Source organism: Hirundo rustica, chromosome 16, assembly GCF_015227805.2.
Source record: "Hirundo rustica isolate bHirRus1 chromosome 16, bHirRus1.pri.v3, whole genome shotgun sequence".
Classification (NCBI taxonomy): domain Eukaryota; kingdom Metazoa; phylum Chordata; class Aves; order Passeriformes; family Hirundinidae; genus Hirundo; species Hirundo rustica.
In genome coordinates this window covers 6,091,160-6,117,724 of record NC_053465.1, presented here as the reverse complement: position 1 = coordinate 6,117,724, position 26,565 = coordinate 6,091,160, and the positions used below count along the sequence as shown (strand labels likewise).

At 47.3% G+C, this 26,565-nt stretch overlaps 1 protein-coding gene across 9 annotated transcripts in view; it reads left to right on the top strand.

Annotated features, from left to right (window-relative positions):
* Positions 1-26,565, top strand: part of KCNQ2 (potassium voltage-gated channel subfamily Q member 2) — a 75,377-nt gene that overhangs the window by 34,654 nt on the left and 14,158 nt on the right. Inside the window, exons 9-15 of one of the 9 annotated variants that reach the window (XM_040080034.2) lie at positions 54-83; positions 4,032-4,100; positions 5,922-5,951; positions 18,774-18,961; positions 19,748-19,856; positions 20,386-20,517; positions 23,306-23,413. In XM_040080034.2, the coding sequence (XP_039935968.1) occupies positions 54-83; positions 4,032-4,100; positions 5,922-5,951; positions 18,774-18,961; positions 19,748-19,856; positions 20,386-20,517; positions 23,306-23,413 (666 nt within the window). Of the gene's footprint in view, positions 1-53; positions 84-4,031; positions 4,101-5,921; positions 5,952-11,401; positions 11,456-18,737; positions 18,962-19,747; positions 19,857-20,385; positions 20,518-23,305; positions 23,414-26,565 lie in introns of all 9 variants that reach the window. The other 8 variants (XM_040080031.2, XM_040080029.2, XM_040080038.2 and 5 more) reach the window with 8 other exon arrangements.

Here is a 26,565-nt window from a genome sequence, read left to right as displayed (position 1 = left end):
CCCCCCTGTTTATCTTACCCCTTTGGTTTTCTTTGGTGAAAACACTTGAAAAGCACGCAAACGCAAACGTATGGTGCCTCCAGGTATGAAGTGCATGTGACTCTGAAAGTGTGTGTCATGTCACTCCTTGTTCTTCATTTGGGACTGTAACATGCAAAGCTTTGAATTCAAAACAAAACAAACAAACCAAACCAAAAAAAAAAAAAAAAAAAAAAAAAAAGACAGACAGAAACCTTTGAAGATGCGTTTTTCCAAGGAATGAGTGAAAGCCCAAAGCAGACGCGCCCTCCTGCTGCTACAGACCAACCCCCTGCACCTCCATGTACATTTTAGCTATTGGTACACACAAGTGTTGGGAAACTGCCAAAATGATGGTGTAAGGAAGGAGAATGGGAGCGTGCTTGATAAGCTTGTTTTGTTAAGGATGATTTCTTGATGGTCTTTCCAACCTCCCCCGATCCACGCAACGCTCAACGAGAAAACATCCCCATGCATCTTCCATTTCCCTCTGCCCTCGCTGCCGTGTGTTCCCTCTCTCCAGCCCTCTTCTCCCATCCTTCGCTGTGACATTTACCTGGCTCTGAGCTGCAGGAGCTGTGCCCACCTGGTAACGCTGGCTTTGAGTTTGCGGCACCACAGGGCACGTCAGTGGTAGCACAGAATAAAACCGCCAGAGCAGCTCTGCCTCCTTCTGAGGGTAAAACCTGGAGGAGAGAAAGATCTGGGATGCTAAACTGATACCATCGTTCATTTCTTTGAGTAATCCAGTCTGATTTTTTGGTGAAAGAATGCTTCATCTAAGCAGGACTTTTTCCATTTCAGTTTTTAGTTCCAAGACCCACCTAGAGCTAAGCAGTTATTAGCCACAGTTATTCAGTCTGGGACTTTGGGACTTAACCTTTTGGGATCAATCCAAATGCAAAGTCCCGGATATGGCTGTGTAAGATTTATGATAAATAACATTATCTCAGGTTCTGCAGAAGGGACTAGATTGCAAATCACAGGCGTATTTTATATGAGATGGGTATCTGAGGGTGTAGTCAAGTTAATATTTTAAGATGGGGAATAAATGACTTGAATTTCAAGACTGCAGGCCAAGCTCTGTTCTTAGAGCAGTTTAAATCCTCAGTAGATGCAGTAATGCCACTAGAGCTGATGTGATTTAGTGTCTGATTTCGAAACCCAGTTCCAGTTTTCACAGATGCAAGTTTTACAGCCTTAGTAAATCACACTTACTGCTCTGTGTGCTTAATTTATAGCAAATTGCATGAATGAACTGCAAGTATAATATTAAGAATATATTTTCCTGTTGTGCTGAACAGCAGCCTGTTTTGAGAATCAGACATTTTTCTACTACTGGGAGAGGAATAAGAATGTGCCACTTCCATTCCATTTGTTGTAATGAAGTATTTTATAAGCGCCATAAATGTTCTCAGTCATGAAAAACAGCTTCGGTTGGAGACATAAAGTCATGGTTAGGGCAAAAATTGGCTGCTCATAGGAACTCCAGCACTGCATGGAGGCTCATTTAGATTCCCATCCCATTCCAGCACCCATCACCTTGTCACTCTCTCTCCTTAATTGTTCATCCTGGGACTGTTCAAAAAAATCATCGTGGCGTGCGTGTGCGTGTCATGGTGTGTCTGCCCAGCTCCCACTGTGTCGTGTGCTGCTGCCCTCCTCGTGTTGTGGGGTTCTGGTGGTGTCCTGGCCCGAGGCATGACCTCCCTCCTGTCCCCTACTGCTTGAAAAGTTGTCTGCGCTCCCGGGAGCAGCGGATCCGCCTTTCCCTGTGGATACGGGAGGCAGCACCTGGAGTCAGCGTGGCCTTTCTCTGTGCTGTGCTGGGAGGGGTGGTGGAGGCAGCTGGGGGGGACCTGCAGCAGCTCAGGAGTGTTGCTGTGGTGGGTGGCATGAGCTGTGTGTGTCCCGTGGTGTGCAGATCCCTCAGCCAGCTCCCCCTTAACCGGAACGCGCTTCCCCTGCTAACCAGTGACACACGGAGCAGGAGGAGAGAGAGAAAACACGAGGAGCCCCAGCCTGAGGCTCCTCCTGCACCTGGCATGGTGGCACCTGGGCACACACCAGGGCAGGGTGCCGTGCATCCAGCGTTCCACAGCAGAGCTCGGTTCAAGAGCTGCGCAGAGCTCCGCCTTTTTTGTTTTTTAAGGTTCTGGAGAAGTGGTGTAGTGCAGGAGCCGTTCCCCAAGTTTGCAGTGACAGGTTAGGCTGAGCACTTAGCTGAGATTAAATTTCAAGTCATGTATATGTGTAAGTTTTCACCCATTGTTAATAATAATTATTTCAGTAAAATACCGGTTATTTCCACCTCATGCGTACCAGGCCCATGGACCAGCCACAGAAATGGTGAATCTCTGTGTTTGCTGTGTGTCTGTACATCCTCACGGAAGTACAAGAGGTGGCTGCCTTCAGCACACTGCACACCATGGGCTGGTGCAAAAGAAATAGTTCCTTTTGGAATCCCGAATCCTCTAGTCCTTTGAGCTAAATGAGCTCCTCAGCACCAGTGAGAGCCCGGGATTTGCAATCCCCACTGGAGAATGTGGGGCAACTTTCCTGTGTTCTGCTGGACCCCCCTTGAGGAGTTAATTCACCAAAGAAGAGTCGTGCGCCCTTCCTTCCCTGCTGGGTGCTCCCCGTGCTGGATTTTGTGCGCCACCTCTCCCAACCTGGAATGCATCTCCAAACCCTACGGTGTGTTTGAAGGGAGGTGACAGCCCAGCACCCATGCACAGCTCCACTGCATCAAGGTCAGCTCCTTCCTGATGTCTGGAATGAAGAGGATCATTAATTCAGGAGATCAGGATGTGCTTTTCTTGAGATGGAAGCGACCGGGGAGCCGAGCCAAAATTTTTCGGGCCTATTTTTATTCTTTTCTCCATACTTAGAATTGGAAAATTTTCTGATTGCCTCAATCTTGTGAACACAAAATCTCTGCTGAACCGCTGTGGTTTTGGGGATAAGTTTAGTGCCTGCAGAGAAGAGGCTTTTCCAGTTGAGTTGGGGTTTTTTTAGCTAAAGTGTGAAACTATTGGTCTCATCATGGCTGACAAAATGTGGGCACGAATACCTCTCCCTTCATTTTATTAGAGAGCTCATTTCTTACAGTCTCCCCCTGACACCTCCAGCCTCTTTTTTTCCTGGTTGAAAACCTGGCTGGGAATATCCGTATTAAATATTTATGGAGCAAGCCCTGGTCTCCCAGGATCTCAGGGAAGAACCCAAAAACAGGGATGTGGAGCTAATTCCTTGGCTTTGAAGCACAAAAACAGGATAGGCCACAGGATATTTGTTCACTGGATTTTTGCTTCTTATCAGGATTCCCATTGTCAGATTTTTTTTAATTTTATATATATATATATATATATATATATATATATATATATATATTTATATAAATGGGAAGGAAAGGAAGCCCCTGTTGTTTCTGGAAGGCAGTGACACAAGATTTTGTCTCATTTTGGGGCAAAACCTGACATGGAGAGTAGGGAATTGGTTAAACTTGACCCTGGAGCACACTGCTGTTTCTCCTGGGATGATCCCAACCCCAGGTCGTTTTTTCTCTGGTCCACGATCTGCTCCTTCCCATGCCTTCCCACATTCTCAAGAGCAGCAGGGTTGAGTTTTCTTATTTTCCCCCAAATATGGAGTTTCTTTCCATTTAGCAATGCCAACCTGACAGAATACAGCTCTGCCTAAACACCACCGGGCTGCCCAGGAATCCTGGCAGCTGCTTGGTTTTGGGGAGGTTCAAAATCCAGTGGTGCAGACAAGTTTCTCTCTCTCTCTTGCTGTCACTTTCTCTCTCTTACCCCACTGCTCTGCCTTAGGACACTGTTGGAAGTAGCAGCCAAACCCCTCTCCATCCTTCCTGAGCTGTCCCCCAGCTGCAGTTGGTGGCACAAAGCTGTTCTGGTTGAAAGGATGGGGCAGCAGGGGAAGTTGCCGAGATAGGAGGCTCCGGGATCAGCTCTGTCTGGAATTTAATGCTCTTTGTTTTCTCCCTCTAGACTCATCCCTCCTCTGAACCAGCTGGAGCTCCTGAGGAACCTGAAGAGCAAGTCGGGACTGACATTCAGGTTAGCAGCAGAGTTAAGAGAGTTTGGAACGCACACAAAGTTGGCGATATTTTTCCTTTTTTTTCCTTTTTTCTTTTTTCCTTCCTGCCTTTTGCATATGGACATCCTCGAAGATGAAGGAGGTTTGACAGCTGGTCCCACGTGGGTCACTCAGTGACCTCCCTGCCCCTCTCCCATGCTCTACATGAATTCCTTCAGCCTAACTTGGCTCTGGAGCAGTGTCACGGTGCTTGACTGACAACTCAAAGTCATAGTCTCAAAGGGGCTGATGGAGGTAGTGATCCCAGCTTTCCCCTGACCTTTCTGCTCCTCACCACACTCAGAGGACACTCAGGCCCATGATGTGTTCATTCATTCTCTGTTCCCTCCAGTGACAGCAGGCAGGGTTGCAGCAGTGAGACATTTTTGCTTAAATTGGCTGTGGCAAGGTTTACACGAATCCCCCAGGAGGGCAGGAGTCCTGCACCTTCACCCTCTGCTTGGGAGGGGTAACTCTTGGGGTTTTTGAGCAGTCAAGGCTGCCCTGCAGGTGAATGGGGAGTGTGCAGACCCTGGAGGGGATGGAGAGGTGCCAGTGGGCATCGGGGCCAGCTGGGAGGAGTGGGATGGGACCTGCCCTGGGCTGTGTGCCTCCGTAAAGAATACACCCCTGGGTCAGCCCGAAAATTTTAAACTGTGACTATTTGAGCTAGTGACTGAGCCTGGGCTTCCAAGCTTTTCTGAGCAAGCAGCAGAGGGAGGAAAAGACATTTTTATTAGTCTCTCCAGGCTGCTGCCTTTAGCTGAGGGAAGGGCTCGGGCTCTGTGCAGGTGTCAGTGGTCGCTGCTGAGCAGTGGCAGGGCCAGGGCTGGTGCAGCATCACGCTCAGGGGGCACACACATCACACCTGTGTTAGGGGAGGCAGAGCTGTGTCTGCTGAGAAACACGGTCTGCTCCTCTCTGTGGGGCTGCAGGGGCAGGGCTGCTCCAGGCCCCACTGAGCACCATTCCCAGTGCAGGAGCTGTGAATGGGAGCAGCTGAAGGCAGAGCGGGTTTTCCTCATCGCTGGGGGGAAATGCCACCACAATACCTGCTCAGTGGAGGTGAGGGGCATTTTTCAGTGTGGCCTTAGCATGGCTTGCAGTGCCCTGGCTGCCCTTTTTGCAGGCATTCAGCTCACTTTGTCCTCAGTGATTTTTTCAGGCCAGTCCAGTTTCGGATCACAGTATGAAACCGCAAACACAGATTGTGGCATCCCACTCCATCCGTGTCGCCAGCAGCCAAAGGCTCTGGAGGCATAAACCCCAGCTGGGGTGTCAGGATGCCAGGGCAGGGGTCCATGCTCCTTCCCACCCATGTCCAACCCCAGCACCTGGCGTGAATCCGTGCATTCAGAGATCTGTCCCAATGGCCGGGGGGGAAAAGCCAATGCACCGAGGTGACGGGAGCCATTCAAACCCTTCCCCATGTGCAGAAGCATGAGGGCAGTGTGTTTCCAAAGAAAGGGGGCCGCTCTCTGAGCCCACAGAAGTCCTCCTGTGCTCACACAAATCACATGACCCTCAGGTGTCTCAGTGGTGTGCAGCCACGAGGATGGGTTGGGGTGAAATCTACAACCCTGTGCGTTGTATGTGTCTTCTCTGAGGTTGTGTGAGTCTCCAGTGATCTTCTGTCCGGGCCAGAAACTCCAGGAATTAAACGCTCCTTTCCCTTTCTTCTGTCCACAACTTCCACTTAGTTGTATTGTTTGGTACTGTCGTTTCGTTATGTTTTAACAGTGAAGCAGCAACATCTTTTGCCACCTGACACCATGCTAATGTACTATTGCTTCTGTTTAAAGGAAAGAGCAGCAGCCCGAACCATCGCCAAGGTCTGTATCACTGCCAACACGCCATGCCCATGCATTCCCTGTAGATTTCTGTGTGTGTGCGTGTGTGTACCATGTCGTGGCACCATCGAGGGAAGCATTCCTAGGTATTACCGTGCTTTTCCTGTGCTGTGCAGTCCGATGTATCTACGTGTGTGCTGGACCTTAAATCATATCTTCCTTCCAGCCTGCAGGGTAGCGAGGCTGGGGGGTTGCAGAGAGTGGTGGCAGCGCAGGCAGAGCTGGCAGACGCTCACGGGGGCGACAGCAGGGCTTTGGTTTACGCTTCTTCATTTTATTTCGTTGCTGGGGTGGCAGCTGAGTAACCCGGTGTAACGCAGGCTCAGTGCCCAGGGGCAGGTGACGCTCTGCCTGTGTCTCTGTCCCCCGTGCCGGGCACAGGCGACGCGGGGAACACGAAGCCATCGCCACGTCACCAACTTCTGCTGAGCTCCTCCCGCTGCAGGGACCCGCTGCTGCGTGGGACACAGGGGGGCTGGCACGGCACGGGGTGGCGTGGCACAGACGCCCTTTGTCCACCCCATTCCCGGGGAGGAAGCGCGTTCCCTGCTCCATCTTCCCTCCACGCCTCGAGCCCACGGTGCAGAGCGTGCTCTGGGTCGTGGCGAGCACCTTCCAAGGGCGGCCGTAAATCTCACTTGTGGTGGAGCTTTTCTCCGTTCACAACTCCCAGGGAAAGCAGCAGGGCTGGTGTTTGGGGTACTTCTAGGACACTCTTCATCCACTCAGAAATATGTAATTCTGGGATTTTTTTTTTTTTTTTTGGTCCTATATTTTCCAGTTCTTTAAAAAAAACAATTCTGGAACTCAATCACCTTTTTTTCCTTGGCTGATGAGACACAAACTCACTGGTGATCAGTGGAGATCATCTGCTTGGCTTTCAGATCTTCCATCTTGTTCCTCAGAACACAACTTACAGCCTAAATTTTGTAAACAATGACTATATTTTTCAGAAGTACAGCTGGAGCCTGGCATTCTGCAGATGTACCTCTCTGCCATGCCTCTTAGCTTATAAGAGGCCAGAAACTAATTTTTCCTTGGCATAAAAGCCAACCAAAGATATCTGAGTAGATATACTGCTGACTAAAGCGTGGAAAATTTCATCTTTCCTTCCTTCCTTCCTTCTCCCTCTCCCTCCCCTTTTTTTTCCCCATCATGCATTTGAGCTTTACTTTGCAAGCAGAACCTTTGTAGCACTCAATCTACTTTCCTGCCAAATAACCCAAATCTCCAAGATCATGTTTCAACTATCCAGATTTTTTTTTTTTTTTTTTTTTTTTTTGCTTGAGGTCTGAAGTGAAGCTTGAGTGAAGGCAGCATCCCTCCAGTATTATTAAAGCAGGGAGCGTTATTTGGGAACGGCTCTCTGGGAGCAAGGCTGAAATCTTGGCCACCTACCTGTGGCATCAGGAGGGTCAGAATTTCATCCCAGGGTCTGGCTGCTCCACTGGCAGCAATAAACTTTGGATGCATCAAAGGGTAAATCCACATTTCCTAGTATGCAATGAGAAAAAAATCCCTGTTCACTCCCATCAGCTCCATAGCAAAGGAAATTTGATGTCTGACAGTCCCTTACAGGGTTACACCAGCCATCATCCCTGCAATCTAATAAGACTGGATAGTCTTTATTTCTGAGTCACTAGCCTTATTTCTAGTTTTTGAATCTTGGTCCTGTCTTGCAGGGTTCATATTTATTTACTTGAAACCTCAAGTTGTGTACAATATTTCTTCGTAGGAGTTGCAGGTTTTTCCCTGATCATTTTCTACTTTCTCAACCTTATGCCACAGAAAGAAGTAAAAATAGTCCTTCCCTGTCCTTTTTTCAGAGTATTTTTTGCTATTTATAGGTCCTTCATCAGAGTCATTTCCAGGTGCTGTTTCCTGCTCCTGTGGTGCGTCTGTCTCTTGTGACACTGATGGGTTTTGCTGCACAACCCCAGCCCAGGGAGGGTTTAAACTGAGGGTCTGCAGCTGCTGTGCAGCGCTTTAGTTTATTCCACACTGTTCGGTTCTGCTGCCATGGCAGCACCGGAGCTCCTTCCTTCTGTTCTGTTAGGACAATACCAATTCTACCTGTTCCCACGTCCTTTTCCTTCCATCTGATAATGCCTCAGACCTCAGGAAGGCATTTTGCATTCTGAGGGGGGCCCAAATTGCATGTTTTTCCCAGTAAAATTTTCTGGGTCTTTCACATCCACATCCCGAATCTTCCACCCACTCGAATTTCCAGCAGCCTCCCGGTGCTGCTCAGTGTGTCATCCTGCCCTTAGCAAAGAGAGCTCATCCTGTTTCTCTGCCCACCTGGCAGTTAATCACCCACTTGCTGGTGATGTTTCACTCAGGAAGCTCCTGGGGATGGATTGTCTCTCTTAGCAGACCCCAGCTCCACACTTCTACTGCTTCAGCTGGGAAAGGATTTTCCACTTTGCATTTCCATCGCTGTAAGGAAATAGTCTTACACCTGGAGGGAGCTGGATCTTCCTCCTGTTTTAGTGGTGTGTAGGGAGTGGCTGATTTCCTATGTCCTTCTTTCCATAACAGATACACCACAAACCCCCTGCAGCAAATGGAACAGAAAGACCTTTTTCACTCTTTTTCACTCTTTTTCACTATTATTCACCTTATCATACTTCAGTCTAGAGAAGGGATGCTGGCATGGCACGTGGGATTCTGCTGTGCAGGATATCATTGTCTTGTGAGGTCAGGGAGCATCCCAAGCATTCTGCCAGTGCACAGGGTGGCCAAGGGGTCCTGCCCTGTGACCCCAGTGCTGCTGTGGCTGTGCTGATTTCTGCCCACACGGCACTGGGAGCGCTGCTGCCAGGCTGGGAGGACATGAGGAGGTGATGGGGTCAGTGTGGCAGAGGCTCGGAATTTCTCTTGGGTGGCTTTTGATTTAATCTTGGCATAAAATGGGACAGCTGATCTGACAGACAGGTTACATCCTTTCTCTATGATTTCTGCTTTGTTTTTCCACCACGAGCTTGTCTGCATCCACATCCGAGTGCTGGGAATGCTCTGTGCTGACTTGCTTGGGGGCCAGGAGCTCATCTCTCCCAGAGCTGGAGCCGAGGCTGTGATGAGCAGAAGAGATGCTGGCCTTTTTCTAAATGCTATGTACTCATTTCCCTCTTTTTATTTCCCCCCCTATAAAAAACAAACGCTTTCAGAGCCTCCTGTTGCCCATCACTTTGGGTGTTTTGCCCACCCTGCCCCTGCCCCTCCCCAGGCTGGCTGTGCTGCCGGGCCACTGGGACCCATCCCAGTTCCTGAGACCACACTGCTGCCGTGCAGGGTCCAATGCAAGTCCGTATTTCCCTCATGTCCCCAGTGAAGGGGGCCTGCTCTGTGCTAGGGCTTCTCTCACCCCTCCTGCTGCAGAAAGCCAGCAGATCAGAGTGGTAATGGGGGGTGATTACTCTTCTGTTAATCAAGCTGAAAATTAGCTGTGGCATCTCATTTCTGTTTGTTTTGCTTTGATTGTAATGTCAGAAAGACAGACACATGGTTTGCCAGGGCTATGGAGGCTCCTGTATGAAATGTGGGCTTCAGATGCTCTTGAACAGATGGTTTGAGAAACATCTGAAGGCATCCACGACCACATTTCTTCCTCTTGCATTTTCCAAAGTACAGTTGGGTGAAAAGTTAAAAAATTCATGGACCAAATGATTGCAATAACACATTAATATCAGAGAAAAAGAAACAGAAGGGTTCCAGGGAAGCGGGAAGCTAAAACTCAGATTACTTTGTCCAGCATGAGTTGAGTGCTGTAGGTAACGAGAGGAACCTCTTTGGAAGGTTGTTCTCAGCTGTGGTGTGTCCTCGACCCCAGTGAGCTCAGCAGGACCTTGGCCGTGTGCAGGGTGAATGCTGGGCTGGGTCCCTTGTACTGTGTGTGTATATCTGTGTGTATTCTCTCTCTCAGTGTGTGTATGTGTCTGTCTGAGATACACACAACCCCAAGATCTCTGTGCAGGGGTGCGATTAAGGCTTCTGTACGCACTGGAGGATGCCTTTGGTTGACTCAGTGGGCCCCTGCTCATCCAGCCAAGGATGTCCGAGGTGTCCCAAACCTCTACTGCCCATGGGAACCAGGGTCAATCGTGGGAACCCCATGGGCCACACCAGCCTGGGCTGGTGTTTGGCCTTCTAACCGATTTAAGCGGTGTCAGAGACTCATGCTGGGACTGACAGTAATCTGGAAATAATCGGTTGCCTTTAGGGGAGCGGATTATTTGCACTGAAGGAACTGCATCTTTCTGGGGGGACTGCAGAGGAGACTGAGAGGAGAGAACCCCACGCGTCTCCCTGAGGCTCTGCATGCTCAATACCCTGCTCCCACGCCAGCTCCAGGACAGCCCTGGTAGCGCCGCCGGCCCCTGGGGCTACCTGGGGATGCAGGGTCCCGTTGTGGACACCCGGGGAGTCCCCAGGATGCCGAGGGTGGTGTCGGCTGAGCTTGCATGGGATGCTGTGCCCGCGAGCTCCTCTCATTACCCAACTCAAGTGTAAAACAAGACTGGGGTTTGATGCCTTTCAGCATTCCCAGTCTGCCCATGAATTCGGCAAGAGCTGCCTGCTGGTGGTTGGTGGCCTGGTGGGGTGATGGGGCCACGTCATTCCCCTTCCACAGGTAGAGGGCTGCTCCATGGCGAGGAGGACCCTGGTGCTGGTGGGGATCTCCTGGCAGGGCAGTGCCTGAGCGGCTGTTTGGGATGGAGCTGTGGTGGTGCCTCCTCAAAATCAGCAACTCCCCCGAAGTGGTAGGGCCTGTCTGAAAATCATTGCGAAAACCAGATGTGTGAACACAGATGTTCAACCCCCTTCCCATAAGGGACTGCACCGCACCCTGCTTTTATCTGTTTTTTGGTTTTTTTCAATGCCAGGCTTAATATAATGGTATTTCCCATATGAAAAGTGCAAATAATTTGCAGATTAACTAGCTCTCTTTGTGAGTGGGGTTTTTTCGAGGGGGAAAAAAAAAAAAAAAAAGAAGAAGAAATTTGAGCTTTTTGGATATTATTTGACAAAACAAGTTGAAGTTTTGGCCTTCCATGATTTACTCAATTTGAAAAAACTTATGGTTTTTTAATATATTTAGGGGAAGAACAAGTAATTTTGTTTCCAATACAGATGAAAAATCTTCCTGCAGTTAATTGTAGATAAACTAACGCCATCAACTAAATGAGCAGAATGCCTCATGTGTATTAATTAAATTTACTGACCACAGTGAAACAAATTTCAGAAACCCTCTTGATTTTTGATTTACTTTTGGTTTTTTGTTTTTTTTTTCACTGAACACTCAAGCAGAACAGTCCTGTCATGAACCCGGCCCTCAAAACACCTGTCTTTTAAACCTAGAGTCAGTAATCAAAAGTTTCCTGTCTGGCATTTGCTTCCAGGTCTAATTTTCACTCTCCCCTCATTTCCAGTAAAAGCAAACCGTGCAGAGAGTCACTATGCGGATGCTGCTCAGGAAACTCTAGGTACCACGGGAAATGCGTCGCACGAAACTAATCAAAAGCTGCACGGCTCATTCTCCCTCTACCCTGCTACCACCCGTTCTGATCACTTCTCTGCTTAATAGAGGTACTAGATGAGTAAAAAAAAAAAATGCAAACAAAGGTGGAAGAGCCTCCCCACTGCCCGCCCTGACATCAGAGCCTTCCCTGGCTGCCAGTTGTGCGGAGCGCACGAAGCGAAGGGATGAGGATGGGGAATTTGGCTAGCCGAGCCAGTGTCTGCTCAGCAAGGGAGGAGGAGGCCAGGAAATGAAGTTTAGCAAATAATGGAAAATTAAAAATAAAAATAATAATAAAAAAAAACCCGACAAAAACAACCCAAACAACAAAACCAGAGCAAAATGGAAAATGTTAATTTTTTTTTTTTTTTTTTTTTTTTAAAGACCCCTTCCTCCCTGTCGCTCCATCCCTCCTCAAGGTCCAGGGGATCCTTGCAAATTGACTTGCGCTGTACAGAAACGTCCACTTAGCAGCATGAGAAATCCCAGCTTCCTGCCTCTGCTCAGCCACCATTCCTTTGGCTCTCTGACCGTCACAAATTGACCTTTCCTAGCCTGGTGGCCTTTGGAAGCCACAGCTTGCCTATCTAGCACCTCTACTACGCAGCTAGAGAAGGACTAATCTCAGCCTGTCCCACCAGACGGAGGGGACGCGGGCTCCCCTGAGCGTTGACATTGGCCTTGTGAATGGTTCTGTTTCTAGACCCCGAGGGGGACAAGACAGCTTTAGCTCAGGGCTTCGTACGAGCAGGGTTTGCATCTTTTTCATCCAGCTGACAACTGCTAGGTGTTTTCAGGGACTTCCCGACCGGCGTCCCTTAGCGCACCCATGGCCGCATACACAGACGCATAGATCCGATCTTAGGCGTGCGTAAAGGCTTCACTGGAAGAGTCTCTGCCCCCGCCCCTGCTCCTCAGCAGCAAACATGCACCTTCTTGATGTCCCAGTGCCCGGAGTTTGCATGCTGTGAATGCTGGCAGGGGACCCCCGAGCTCCTCGCCCCGCAGCCAGGCAGGTGGGCAGCCCAGGAGTGGCAGGGCACTGAGTGATGCCGCATGTTTGTGAACTCGGATTTCTGCATGCTCTTTTTTTGGAGTCCGTTTTAATTCTCAAAATCACCAGTCTCTGTATCCCTCAGAAAGCCAACAAACTACAGCTCTGAAAGTATAAAACTGCAGCTCTAACAGTATATGTATCTCTGATTTTCTTCATTAATTGTTTCAACCTGTATCTTTTCTTTTCTTGCTATTTTTTTTTTGACCTGCTGGCTCTTTTTATTCTCTGTCAGTCTAGAGGGTAGGACTCACGGCTGAGGTTTGCGTGTGCCAGGTGCTCAGAGGTAGAGTGGTAAATCCCATCTCTGAATGGGTAACAAAGAGGAATGGGGCATGATCTAGGGTTCATTAAACAACAGTTCCTCCATGGTAGGAAATCCTTTACATCTGGATAAATAGCCTGAACCTCCGAGTCAGCCTCCTGCTACATATTTGGTGGTGCTGTGGCCTTCCTTGAAGGTTAGATGTAGGATATCTAGATGCTAAAAATTTTAGACTCTCTGTGCTGAGAGAATCCAACTTTAGGCTTGAAAAATGTGGGTAAATATTGGGTGATCATCAGTTCCACATTTCAAGACAAATGACAAAGATTTGGTCAATAGTCTAGCTGAAAAAAAACATCCTGACTTCTGTGGTGTTTCCATTTGCCAGGTGAGGTTGTTTTATGTGTGGAGATGTAGTGTGAGCTGGGACTCCTCCCCAGAGAAAGCCTCCTCTCAGTTGCTTAACATTGAGGTTGTTTTTGGCAGAGACGAAAACGAGCAATGCTATTTGTAATCTGTCCTCTCATCTGTTCGTGTCTAGTTCTGTTTTCTGGAAAATCAGCCACTCTGATCTCAATGTCTTCCTTGCATGTCTTCCTAGGCATGGATTTCAATTGCTAAAGCCAGTGTAATTTTTTTGTTTTGTTTTGTTTTCTACTGAATTCCTTCCCACTGTGGTCCTCATTTCATCTCCCCTGTCTTGAGTACTGCAAGGGAAAGGGAGGATGAAACAAAATGTTACCTCAATATCTTCCTAATCCATTGGAGAGTCTGAAAAGGAGGATGACAGACTGTGGTTCTTCCAGTCAAAAAGGAGCCTTGAACTTTGGAGTAGCTACAAGAGCATCTTTGTTACCTGCATCCATCCTGAATGTAGTGTTATACACCCCGTGCTTTAGTAAAACTGTGGGTTAACTGCGGAGGGATGTAAAAATAATTCAGATGTCTTGTTTCTCCGGACCCTTGGGTGTCTGCCAACAATCCCCACCGCACAAACTCTTGGGGCAGATGCCAGCACTTTGATGCAGCTCGGGCTGAGTGCTAAAAGCCTTCATCTAGGATGCACATAACGAAATAACAGCGCACGATGAGGCAATCATGGAAAACTCAATGTAGGTAAATTAATAGGAAACTCCTTAGAAGCTGTGGTTTCTTAATGTACTAAACCAATGGTCTTTAGTCAGTAAATGCAGTAACACATTCATTTTTAGATGGTAATGTAACTACAGCAAGCCAGATTATCAGCTCTATCGTATTCTGCTTTGTAAGAGACTTTCCTGACACACTCTGAGATGGGGGCCCCTCACAGTGGGAGGAGGTGGCACCCAGAACAGTGAAGGAAAGGGGTTTGTCCCAGTGTTCCCAGTCCCTTTGGCTGGCCTGTGGCTCTGGGTGGAGCAGGTTCCCTAAAGGCTGGTTTGGGAATGATCAGCCAGCTCGGGGGTGCAACCTGGCTGCTTTGCTTTGCTCCCGAAATGCAGGACAGCCGAGCTGGCAAACAGCAGAGGGCTGGGAGAAGGGCGGGATGGGCCTGAAGTGGTGTCTGACAGCACTCAACATCAACATGGGACAAGGGGGCTGGGAATTAGGAAGAGATGTGTGATTGTAACAGAGCGCTGCAGGACAGCAGAGGTTACAGATGTGATCTGGCTCCGGTGTCCCTTCACTCATCCGAGGCGCCGTGCTTTTCCGTGCTTTTGTGGTGGCTGCAGGGATGGTGCAACTCCAGCCTTTGCCATCACAGCATCAGGGGCTGCCATCCAAGTCTGGCACCGTGATTGTGGATGAGGAAAAGGAGAGGGATTACTCACTATGGCACGATCACTAGCTGATATTTAGTTTCCCTTACGCTCGGGTTTCTCTGCTTCTAGAAGCTGCATTCTCTAGGCTGAATTCACCTAGAATTCAGGTGAATTCAGCCTAGAGAATGTTTTCTTCTGGAATCGCTGGAGGCAAACCAGGCTTGAGCCGGGCCCTCTCTTGGTTTCTGTTTTGGTCACCGCAAATTTTGCGTACGCAGTTTTATTTTCCGTTCTTTCATGTCTCCAGTAATTGTTTTCTGCCTCTTACTCACACCAGCAAGCAGACTGGAGCCCAGTGATAGTCACAAAGGCCATCATTCACTCCTGGCACTCCTGCCCAGTTTTAATGAGTTGTTCTCATACGCCACGGGCTCAGCACAAACCTTGATTTAAAGAAAAGCCCCTCATTTACCAACAGGAGACAACCTTTTTCTCCTGGCCACAGCTTCTCAGAAGAATGAGCACTAATTCTGGTTGAGTTTGGATGCAGAGATGGATCTGAGTCTGTGCTAGTCCAACTCATTCTGGCTAGCTGGGAAGAAAATGAAGTAATGGCTCAAGCATAGTTTAAAATCAATGACAAGACCTTACAACTGATACTTTTTATTGATCTAAAATTACTGCTAATGTAATGAGTCCACATTTTCTTTTGAAAGTGCTGATTTAATACTATAGAGAACTGGAATGAACCCCAAACCAGAGCTTTTCAAACAGGAGCTTAAACCCCTGGCATCCTAAGGAAGCTGATGGCAGCTCATTTTGAAGGTCAGTACTTGTGCATTTCTCTGCTGGGTGCTGGGCAGTTGGACTTAACCAAAATGCAAAGCCCACTAAATCATCCAGTTTCTCCGGCGTGGACTCTCATTTTTTGACTGGCAACAGAGAAACATCAGCTCAGTTTCTATCCTTTGTTAAATTCAAGCCGAAACCTGAATATTTATACGCCTTCCCCACAGTCAGACTGGAAAGGTAATTTTTTTGCTATTAGATCTGTTTTCATAGATGCCACTTGGAGTGGTTATGAGGATCTAGAATTAAATCACACTGCATTAGGCTGTTGCCTCTGATTGCAAAGCCACGTTTCCCTTTCCCTTCCTTCCCCTGGCACGAGCAGAGCTCCTGCCCTGTGCTCGCGCCGCTGTCACGACTGTGAGTGTCCATCTGTCCCTGCTGTCCACTCCTTCATGTCACCAACACTCCCCACTCCGCTGAGCCTCATTTACCATCCTGGAGTGACATCCAAACACCACCTCTCTGAGACACTCTGCGTCCCTCTGCATGACTTTCTGGTTGAGTGAGAACATGATCTTGGATTAGCTGACAACATATATCCCTATGTGTGTCTGCATTTCTTTGGGATTTTTTCCTACCAGCTCCTGCAGACCCCAACAGCATCCTCCTCTGCAGGGATTGTACTTGCATGTGATTCCAGGTGTCGTTTCCAGTGAGGGAATTGCATGGAAGAAGGAAAAATTCAATTAATTGTTCATGGTGTCTCATGTCGTCTATGTTAAAACAAAGAAGTTACGCCAAGTGTGGGGTTTTTTTCCTTAGTGAGTACTTGGGAAGAAAACCCACCTAGATCTTAACTGTTCATCAGATTTCTTTGAGATTTCTTTAATGTATTACTCCTCATGCTCTCAGGCTTGAAACTCTTTGCTCGTATCCCTCACCAAGTTCAACCCTTTATTTTTTGCTGATTTTGATTCCTGCAAACATTTGTAGCACATTTGTTGTGGGAATGGAAAAGGGGCTCCGAGGAAAAGGCCCTGCCATACTCAGTGAAGGGCAAGTGGTTTTGTGCTGGGATTGGTGATGGGAGAAACTCTGCAGAGGATAAGGCACAAAGAGATCACTTCTGATCCTGAAAATTGCTATGTTGCTAAAGTGTTTTTAAAAAACGTACTTTTTAAAAAGGTAATTCATAGTAATAGTACTACTGAAACACAGTGGATTCAAGAAATGCTATTCTGTAAAAAACAACAAAAAGTAAAGAAAAAAGATCCACTTTGCCTATTTAGAATCAAATGATGAAATTTCAATCTAGTTTCTAATCCAAGAAACTCAGAGTGAGAATTTATTTTAAACCTTTAGCTCATTATGTGCAATGGTTTTGGTAGCATTAGTAATGAAGGCTTACATCCAGAAAGGTGTTTAGGCATGTGCTTGTTCCCAGATTCCTGTGTGGATTTGTACCTCTGACCTGGATTTCAGCTCTGCTGATCCCTTGGCTTTCAGACAGACCCTGCAGATGGTCAACACACTGGAAATCCAATCCCCAGCACTTACCTGAATTAAAATTCATCTCTAATTGGAATAATTCTGCCTTTTTTAATTTGGTCATGAGCAAATTTTATTTTCTCTCCGGCCCTTTTTTCAGTGTGAAGTTGCTGCTGAGCTTGTGGCCCCAGCCAACCCTTCCCTGCAGCCCAGGGGATGCCCTCCCTGCACAACCCCGCCAAATGCTGCCTAAGCACTTTTCTCTCCCTGTAAATGTTTGTTGTCTCACAATGTGAAGTGACTTTGTAAAAATAGCACCTTCTTACTCGACAAATCTGCTCCCTGAGTGTCCTCGAGTCACATCTTCTTCCTTCGCTGGCCAGAGCTGGTGTCTGCTCCTGGCAGCAGGGAACAGCCGGCGGCTGGGAAAAGGGAGCAGCGTTGTGCTTTGCTTCAAAACCAGCAGCCAAGTTCTGGCTGAAGAACCTCGTGCCAGTTTTGAAGGCAAAGAAGGGCCCTGTGGCTCTGGCTTTTGAGCTGGTGTTGCTGAAAGACGCACCCCCCCAAAAAAACAAAAAAAAACCAAAAAAAACAAACAAAAAAACCCCCCAGGTCTTTGGTTGGTGATGTGGAAATTAAAATTTCCGAAATGTTCTTCCCGCAAATTGCGGCAGAGAGTTGGCAGCAGAATGATGAGTGGCTGCTGCAATGGTACAGAGTGTTGGGAATTAAATCCCTGTCTTCACTCAGTTTTGATACACCTATATATAAAATATTGGCTATATGTGCAAGTATCTTGCACTGGTTGTCCAACCTCAAATCAGTGGATTTTAATCATTGATTGCTATTAAGAAAATGTGAAATGATCCAAAAGTTATTTGCAGTCTGCTTTCCCCAAGGCTGTCTCTATAAAGTTTGTGGTTTCATAAAGATTCAGAAAATCTCTTTGTTCTTAAATTTTCATGTGAAAATTAAACATCTTAATTTGGGTGAAAGGCTTTAAGTGCAAATTTCAGAATTTGGAAACTAATTAGAGCTGGGTGGTCACTATTTCCCAGTGAGATCTGTTTCTGGAGATACCTTCTCTTCCTACCATAATTTCAAGGATTCTAGTAGGAAAAAAGACATTAAAGACCTATCTTCTGGAGTTTTAAAATTTTGCTTTCCACGTTTATGACACCCATAGCAGACCTCCAGGGAGGTGGCAGGTAGCTTTTAGATGGGATTTTTATAGGATACAAGGGAGTTGCACAGTGTTGGTATTTATGTGTTTCAATACGTAACTGGATAAAGAGGAACTCCTTGGAATATAAAAAGGGGGCAGATTGTATTTTGAGGGGGAGGAAATACAGGAGCTGAAGAAAGGGAAAGGACAGATCTGAGCACCAGAAGTGAAGTGTTTGAACAAAAGTTTTAAGATAATGGTTTGGGTCTTTTTTTTTTTTTCTTTTTTTTTTTTTTTTAAATTGGCATTTTCCTATTAGCCATAGTGTTTTGGAAGGCAGTTGTGAAAGAAAAGCTTCCTAACTCGTGATCGGAGTCGATCAGTGATTTAAGGAATCATAACCTCATTGTTGATGTCATTCTGTCCCTCCAGCCCTGGCATCCCATGAGGGGCTTCTGTTTAAGTCCTCATTATTTTCTCTCTCTTACAAACCATTCCCATTTCACTCATGATGATGGAAACATTTCTACAATGCTTTCTTTGAAACAAAAATAAAAATAAAAAAATATATATTGGAAAAAAAAAAATTAAAAAGAAAAGCCAACAGCAAAGCTACATGTTACTGCTGCTTGGAAGTGCTCTTGGTTTCTAATGGCTGGTGGGGAAGGACTGCGTGGTTTCCAGAATGACTCCTCCTGCTGTCTCCTTTTTGTCTTTGTTTCAACGTGTTTCTCTGAACAGTCAGAAGGTCAGTTTGAAAGATCGTGTCTTCTCCAGTCCCCGCGGTGCTGGCACCAAAGGGAAAGGCTCTCCACAGGCTCAGGGCATCAGGAGGTCCCCCAGCGCTGACCAGAGCATCGAGGACAGCCCGAGCAAAGTGCCCAAGAGCTGGAGCTTCGGAGACCGCAGCCGAGCCCGGCAAGCCTTCCGCATCAAGGGAGCGGCGTCGCGGCAGAACTCGGAAGGTGAGGGCTTGGGGTGCTGGACCCCAAATTCCAAGCTAGCCCCAACATCCTCTCCCTCCCTGCCTACCTAAGGTGGGCAGAGCTGCCAGCCAAGGAGTTGGGACTTCTTCCCCTCCCAGTCTTTTAGCTTGGAGTGGCCTGAGTGACCTGATCAAGTTGAGGATGTCCCTGCCCATTGCAGGGGATTGGGCTAGGGGGACTTTAAAAGGTCCCTTCCAACCCAAACTTGTCACTAATGATTAGAAGAGGCAAGGAAACCCCTTCTGATGCCCATGATAATGTTTGTATTTCTGTATATAAGGATGGGGAGAGGAAGGCATTGGGACAAGAGGAAATGACCTCAGGGTGTTCTGGGGAGGGTTAGGTTGGATATTAGGAAAAATTTCTTCACTGAAAGGGTGGTCAAGCTCTGGCACAGGCTGCACAGGGCAGTGGTGGAGTCACCTCGGAGGGATTTAAAACACATCTAGGTGTGGCACTTGGGGACATGGTTTAGAGGCTGGGCTTGGCTGTGCTGAGGAAATGGTTGGACTCGATCTTAGAGGGCTTTTCCAACCCAAATGATCCTGGGATTCACTGATAGAGGGATGGGTGAGAGCTGCAGTTGGCACTGCTGAATGTCACCTAAGCACATCCTGGGAAATGCTCTCATCTGGATGCTCAGCAAAGGCTTCTCTGCTGCTTCCCCTGGGACTGCTGTTTGTGATCTGCCTCGTCTTTCCTTGTGCGGCACTGGCACAGGAAACAGTAACGTGTTGTGTTTCTCCTTCCCTGTCCCAAACCCAGAAGCAAGCCTCCCTGGAGAAGACATTCCTGATGAGAACAAAAGCTGCAACTGCGAGTTTGTGACAGAAGATTTGACACCAGGGCTGAAAGTCAGCATCAGGGCAGTGTGGTAAGAGAAGGAGAGGGGGGAAAACGGTCCAGAAAAATAAATTATAGAGAAAAATGAGAAGTGTAAAGCCCAAGAAGTGCTGGCAAATGCTGACGTGTGTGCTGCAGGCTGTTTTTCCCCTGGGTGGCCTGCCCTGCTTTACAGACAGTTTTGCCAGGAAGGGCAATTTTTGCTTAGGGAAGGAATAAATGGAGAAACAGGAAAATCCCCCGCAGGGATGCGTCCAAATGACGGCTCCCACCAGCTCTGAGATTTAATGCTGACATTTCTAAAAGTGGTGCAGAGAGCACATGCACAGATGACAGTCCAAGGGGCATCAGGGACCCCCTGGCGCAGACAGGGCTTCAGCCACCAGCCCCCGCAATCCCCTTCCTCTCTTCTGTTGCTGCATCCTCTCCCAAACCCACAGGGTTGGGATTGATTCCATTTTCCTTCCAAAGCAGCTCCCTGCAGTGTTTTTTATCCGCCATTAAGCAGGTCAGGCTGCACCCAGGGACCGTGCTATGATTTTGCTCTCTGTCTCCTGCAGCATTATGAGGTTCCTCGTCTCCAAGCGCAAGTTTAAGGAGAGCCTTCGGCCCTACGACGTGATGGACGTCATCGAGCAGTACTCAGCCGGACACCTGGACATGCTCTCCCGGATTAAAAACCTTCAGGCCAGGCAAGAGACCCCTCTCTTTGCTTCGTTTTCCACTGCTTTTTATTCACTGTGGAGGTATTTGCCAGGAGAGTGACGCTTCCCTTTGCAGCTACTGCTTATTCTTCCTTTTCAAGACAAATCCCCAAGGAAGACATCAGTGCTTATGGCTGGAACCCACAGGGATAAGCAGGACAGGGACTGCCATAAAACTCCCTTACTGCCCGTCTCAGGACATACAAAAATCATGGCTCATCCTCCTGGTTTATTCTGGGAGATTTTGGCGTTATGGTATGTCCCACAGGAAAGGTGGGTGGATATCTCCATGGTCCTCCTGGCAAAGGTTTGGTGCCCCAGTGTTGAGGCTCATGTGGGTCATTTGCTGCCTTTCTGGGAGTGAAATAAGACAAAACTTGGTGTCCTGGCTGTGGCCCTGCTGCCACAGACACAGAGAGCAGTGAGGAGGCAGCAGCTCCCTCCCGCCGCTGGGGTGCTGACCCACTTCAGGAGGAATCCCTCCTCGGATGGCAGTCTGCTGAAAATCCATGCAGATGGGAATTTCTCATCCAAGCCCACCGACGTAGGTGGGGTTTAGCCGAGCTGCATTTCAGCTTCTGTGCTCAGATTTTAGGGCGAGATGTGTTCATTTTAATAGGAGAAGGAATGTGGAAAAGGGACAAATGGAACCGAGAAGGTTCCATGTTTTTCATCTTCCTCCTGGAAGGAAAAAACAAAACCCCAAACACATAAGTTTGATTCCCTGAACAGAGGATCGGAGTTTAACCTTTTAGTCTGACCACTCTTCCCTCAGACCTACTGATGGGAAAAGTTGACCCCAAGCCTCCAACACCCCTGGTTGTGTTGGCTCAGCAGAAGTAGCTCCAGTTCTGCAGAGCTTGAAGGACACCCAGAACTGTGCTAGGGCTTGGCCATGGGCAATATCCAGTCAAAAAAATACACCATTTGCTTTTACACTTGGAGAATGAGATTGCTTCCCTTGATGGCTGTGGCAGCCCAGTTTCCCCTAGAAGCCATTGAGGAAGTTTTCCTTTATTTTCAGACTCATATAAATCCCTGGTAGAGTCAGAAAATGTGAAGGAAAAAGAAGTGTTTGTGTATGCAAACAGCTGACATGAACCTAAGGAATAAAGTAGGAAAATTGTCTTGGGAAAAAGATGAATCTCTGTTCTGCCATGAATCTCTCAGAGACCATTTTAACTCTGCTATTTTTGATGCTCAACACGCAGAGGTAACTTTCTCAGCCCTGCTGCACACTGTGCTTTTCCCAGAAGGAACATTCTCCCTTGCAATGGAGACCAAAATATCCTGGAGAATTGCCTCTGTGTGAGCCTCTCACTCCTGTTCAGCACAGATTCAGTGATCATAGATCCAAGATGTGTAGCTGAATATAGAGGGGGAAGAGGAGAGGGAGTGGATTGAGATTTCCTAACTTTAGTAACCTGAAACAAGAGGCCTCGAGGCCGCCTCTGCGGTGAGTGCTGGGCATCAGGGTTGTCACCTCCGCTGGCTCCAGCTGGGATGCCTGAGTCTGCAGCACCCTGAGGGCTGTGGCAGATTGCCTCACCATCCATTCTGGTCTCCCAGTCCTTCAGAGGCACGTGCTGCAAAGACAAAGCCGTTTGGTTGTCTGCTTTTTTGTGGAGGTTGGGGTAAGGAATTGCAGCTTTCAAGGACTAGACTGGATCCTCACCTTAGCTGCAGCTCTGGGACTGTGAAGGTGACGTTCTGGGGCTGGACAAGGCCACCACTCATCCTCTCACAGGGAAGCCAGGAGGACCAGGAGCTGCTTCAAAAGCATGAAGCGCCTGGATTTGGGATCCAAGACTACCAGGCAGCTTCATTGGTTTCACTGTCCCCACTGAGCAGGACATCGGTGATGGGAGCAGATCCTTTTGGGGCCATCCTTTGGGCACCAGCAGGTCCCATGGCTGGGAACCTGCCCAGTACACCTGGAAGGGCCCTCATAGACAAGGCCATGGCCAGTGTTGGACCCTGCACCCCTAGAGTGGATCCCAGGGAGGAATTCACGGGGCACCTTGGAGAACAGATATTTTAATGTCCCTTTCCTTCAATCCAAGCCCCGTGTTCTGCCCTGCCCGCTCAGCTCAGCAGGGCAGGCTCTGACCTCGCCCTGGCCCGGGCTTTGGTGCATTACAGCTGCACCCAAGCACATTTCTGGGGTGTTTACATGCACTTTCCTCTTTAATCACTAAAGCCTCTGTCACTGTGTCTGCGATGTGCTCTTTTCAGTGTTGTGTTCACATTGTCTCGTGTTCCATCCCGACACCTTGCCAGCCATGGATGTCTCCCATTCATTGAGTTATCCAGTCCTGCGGCGTTCCTCGTCGATTCCCAGCAGCTCATGCTTCCCTGAACTAACTGAGGATGTGTTCTCTAGCACTGGAGCTGAAAGGAGGATGAATATATGTTGTTTCATATCCAGCCACCTCAGTGGGATATTGCCACACATATGCAAATATATTCCAGAGGGTAAAGCATGGTGCCTGATGTATCCGGGGCGGGGGGAGCTCCTAATGATGTTGCAGTGGTGCTTAAATCTCCAAATCTTACCCTGAGGTGGGGGAAGACTCTGGTTTTTCACCAACAACCAGGTGGTAGGAGAGAGCCTTCTGTTTCCAGCGGAATATATTTTCAAATTCTCTCTCTTTCTCTCCCTGTCGTTCTGTTTGTCAGTTGTTTCTTTCTGCGACTTTTCTCTGACCAACTTTTCTCTACGTGTTGCTTCATTATGCATTTTGCTCGTGTCTTTTTTTCTCATTTACTTTGCCAGGATAGATATGATTGTGGGTCCCCCACCCCCTTCAACTCCCCGGCATAAGAAGTATCCAACCAAAGGACCCATGTATTCTTCCAAAGAGTCTCCCCAATACTCGCCTAGGTTAGGATTCACCAAAATGCCGCTTTCTCTGGATTTTTTTTTTTCGTTTGCTTAATGTCAAACCCCTTTCATGCCAGTTATATGACGGCATCTCTCACTTAGCAGTGCCGCCTGCTGAATCGTGACTCACGAGGGTTTGCTGCTCTGGGTGTGCTCTGATTTGCCTTCAAGCCAGAGGGGAACAAAAAAGGGGATGTTCATTCACTCATCAGTAACCATCAGTTCCTTCAGCGAGCCTATTTCCTGTTTTCAGTCTTCTTCGAGGTGTTAGAAAGCTAAATTATATCTTTTTTGAAAGATCTCGTATTTTATCAGGCTGTCTTCAAACGTAAAAGGTGGAATATTTACCCACAAAGCCAATATAAAATGAACAATCCACTTCCTAAAGGGTGACACCATCCACACACAAGCAAAAGAGCCTCTGCAGCTCTTTGGACAATGAAATGAGATTATTTCAGTGGGCAAAGTAAGAATGAAGTGTTTTGTAGCTGATGAATGCTGTGTTTTTTATTTCTTCCTGGTGCCACTCTATTGATCATGGAGGAAAAAATTGTGTTAAAATACTACGACAGTGGGACTCATATTCCAAAAAATAATAAATCATCCTGATTTTCCAAGCAAAAGGAGCAGGAGTCAAACCTAGCCCTCAGTCACACAGCTAGATAGTTCTCATTAAGTACTTTCCCTAAGTACAACCACATCTGAAGCTCATGCAATGAGGAGTATTTTCTCACAAAAATTCCCATTTTAGGGTGTTCTGAGGTCTGGGTAGCAAGGCCATGAGCTGGGCTGTATTTTCTCCTTGCACTGAGACCACTAGAGCTCAGGGCAGGTGTAAATATTTGCCAGAAAGTAATTTTCCATGCAGAAATAGTAGGTGATTTATAAATGCAGCAAGCTTAGCCTCAAATATATTTTCTTTTTCCTAAATATATTTGCCTCTCTAAGAGCTAATATGTGACAAATCTCTTGATTTTTAAGCTGCTCTGAGTAATCTTCACTAGAGAAATGTAAGTAAAAAAAATATTGAAAGCTTACCTTTTCCCACTCAGCTAGCTCAAATATTAAGAAAACAGAATTTTCTAGAACCCAAAGCTTTATGCTTGAAGAAAACATGCTTTCAGAAAAGTATTTTTCCCATTCTTCCTCCCTGCCAAAAGAAGTCTTTGTAAATGAAATAACCTTGTTATCTGCATAAGCATTTATATATAAAAATAAAAATACACATTCAAAGGGATTTTGTTGTATTTCACCTTTAAGATGATATGGTCAACAAGCCTTCACTGAAAGGAAGTTTTTCATGTGAAAACTTGTGCCTCACACACAGCAAAGGTGATGGATGGATCTTGATGGCCTCAAGCTGGGATATTTATTTTATTCAGTCCAAGAGTGTTGCTGTTTCAGCTTCGTGCTAATGACTTTCCCCTCACTGTTTATACAATTTCTAATACTGATTAAAAAATCTTTGCCCATGCCCACAAGGGTCCTGGGATATTTAGACTTTTTTTTTCGTAATTTCTCCCATTTCCAATGATTTTTTTCATTTCCCCCTTTCCTCAAGCTGTGGCTGCAGAAAGCAGCAGGGCACAGAAGGCTGCTGAAATCTCTGCTCCCACCCATGAGAAGGCTTATGCTGCACTTAATTTTTGGCAGTTTTATCCTCCCACAGACACCAGTGGCTGTTAATTTAACAGCTCCTTGCTTTGTGAGGTGCTCTAGGGGCTGATGGATGGGAACCTGAGCTCTGAGAGCCCCGAGGCCAGATCCAAAATCCCTGGGTCAGGCTCTGCTGCTGCCGTGATCTTTGTCACCCCCCAACACCACGTGGATCTGTGCCATGGTGATGTGTCCTGTGAGGTCCCCATGGACCTCCAGCCTCTCCTTTTCAGTCTGCACCCCCTGTTTTAGCCAAATTCTGCCCAGAGAAATGTCGCTAGAGGACATGAAAAGAATGATCTCACGCAGTCAAGTGGTCAGAGCAAAAAGAAGGGCAGTTTATTTTCGACCTTGACTTTATATAGATTCTGGACAATCACCAGGGACTGGAGAATGAGATTGACGCCTCTCCACCCCACTGGTCAAACCAGAAGTCCATCAGTTGTCCCCCCTCAGAGAGGAATGAGAAAACAATCACTTTGTTTATGTTACATGCGTGAGAAACTCCACTACAAAAATGCAAACATTCAGAAAGCTGAAAGAATAAGACAGCAGGGAAACATCTTGGGAGGCATGTCCCACGAGCTGTCTTGACCCTGTGGATTGTGCAGTTCAGTCAAAACCTTTCTGCAAGCAGCTCCCAGCAAAGTCAGGAGGATCCTGGTAGGTGCCCATGGCTGTGGTTTGGCTGATGGTGTTTGCTCCGTGCTCTACACACAGACAATTTGGATGAAATTCCCTTGATCAGCTGATTTAGCCTGATTAGAAGTAGGTGCAATTTCAGCTGTAATTTTTAGATGACAGTTGTTGATTGAAATTTGTCCAGAGCAAGTTTTGTTGCCAAATTGAGGGGTTAAGTAGCCAGTCCTGTGACATGGATGAAGGGGGTTTGGCTTCAATGCCTGGATTGTTTACAAAAATTTATAAGATGTAAAGAAAAAAAAAAAAAAAAAAAAAAAAAAAGACTTGACTATTCCCAAACACTTCATTTTTATCTCATTTGAGCCGTTTGACCTTTTGATGTCTGCTTCTGGCCCGAGGGTGACATATTACACCTCTTTGCATGCACTGTTAGCATGAAGCATAATGAAGCATGAGAAAACCTGCACTGTGGCTGATGCAAGAATTTACATTTTTTTTATGTCATTAGAAAGAAGGAAAGACAGTAAAGTCCACTTTAAAGAGCAATCCCCTCTTCTCTCTCCCTGCCAAACTGAGGCCCAGCAGAGCCGACCAAGGACAGCAGATGGCACAGTTTGTCGTGCATCCGTAGAAATCTCTGAATCCTCTTCTGCCAGGAAAGGAAAAATATGGGGCTGGCTCTTCCACAGCTTTAGCTGAATTCTTTCCTCTGAATTCTTCCCTTGTGTGTATTTGGCACAGCAAAAATAAGTGTTGAGGAGACACAAGTCTCCCCTTGGGCTGTAGTGTTGAAGCAGGATGGGCACCTCAGAAGATTCTTGGTCCTTTGTCATGCAGTAAAAACATAAATTATC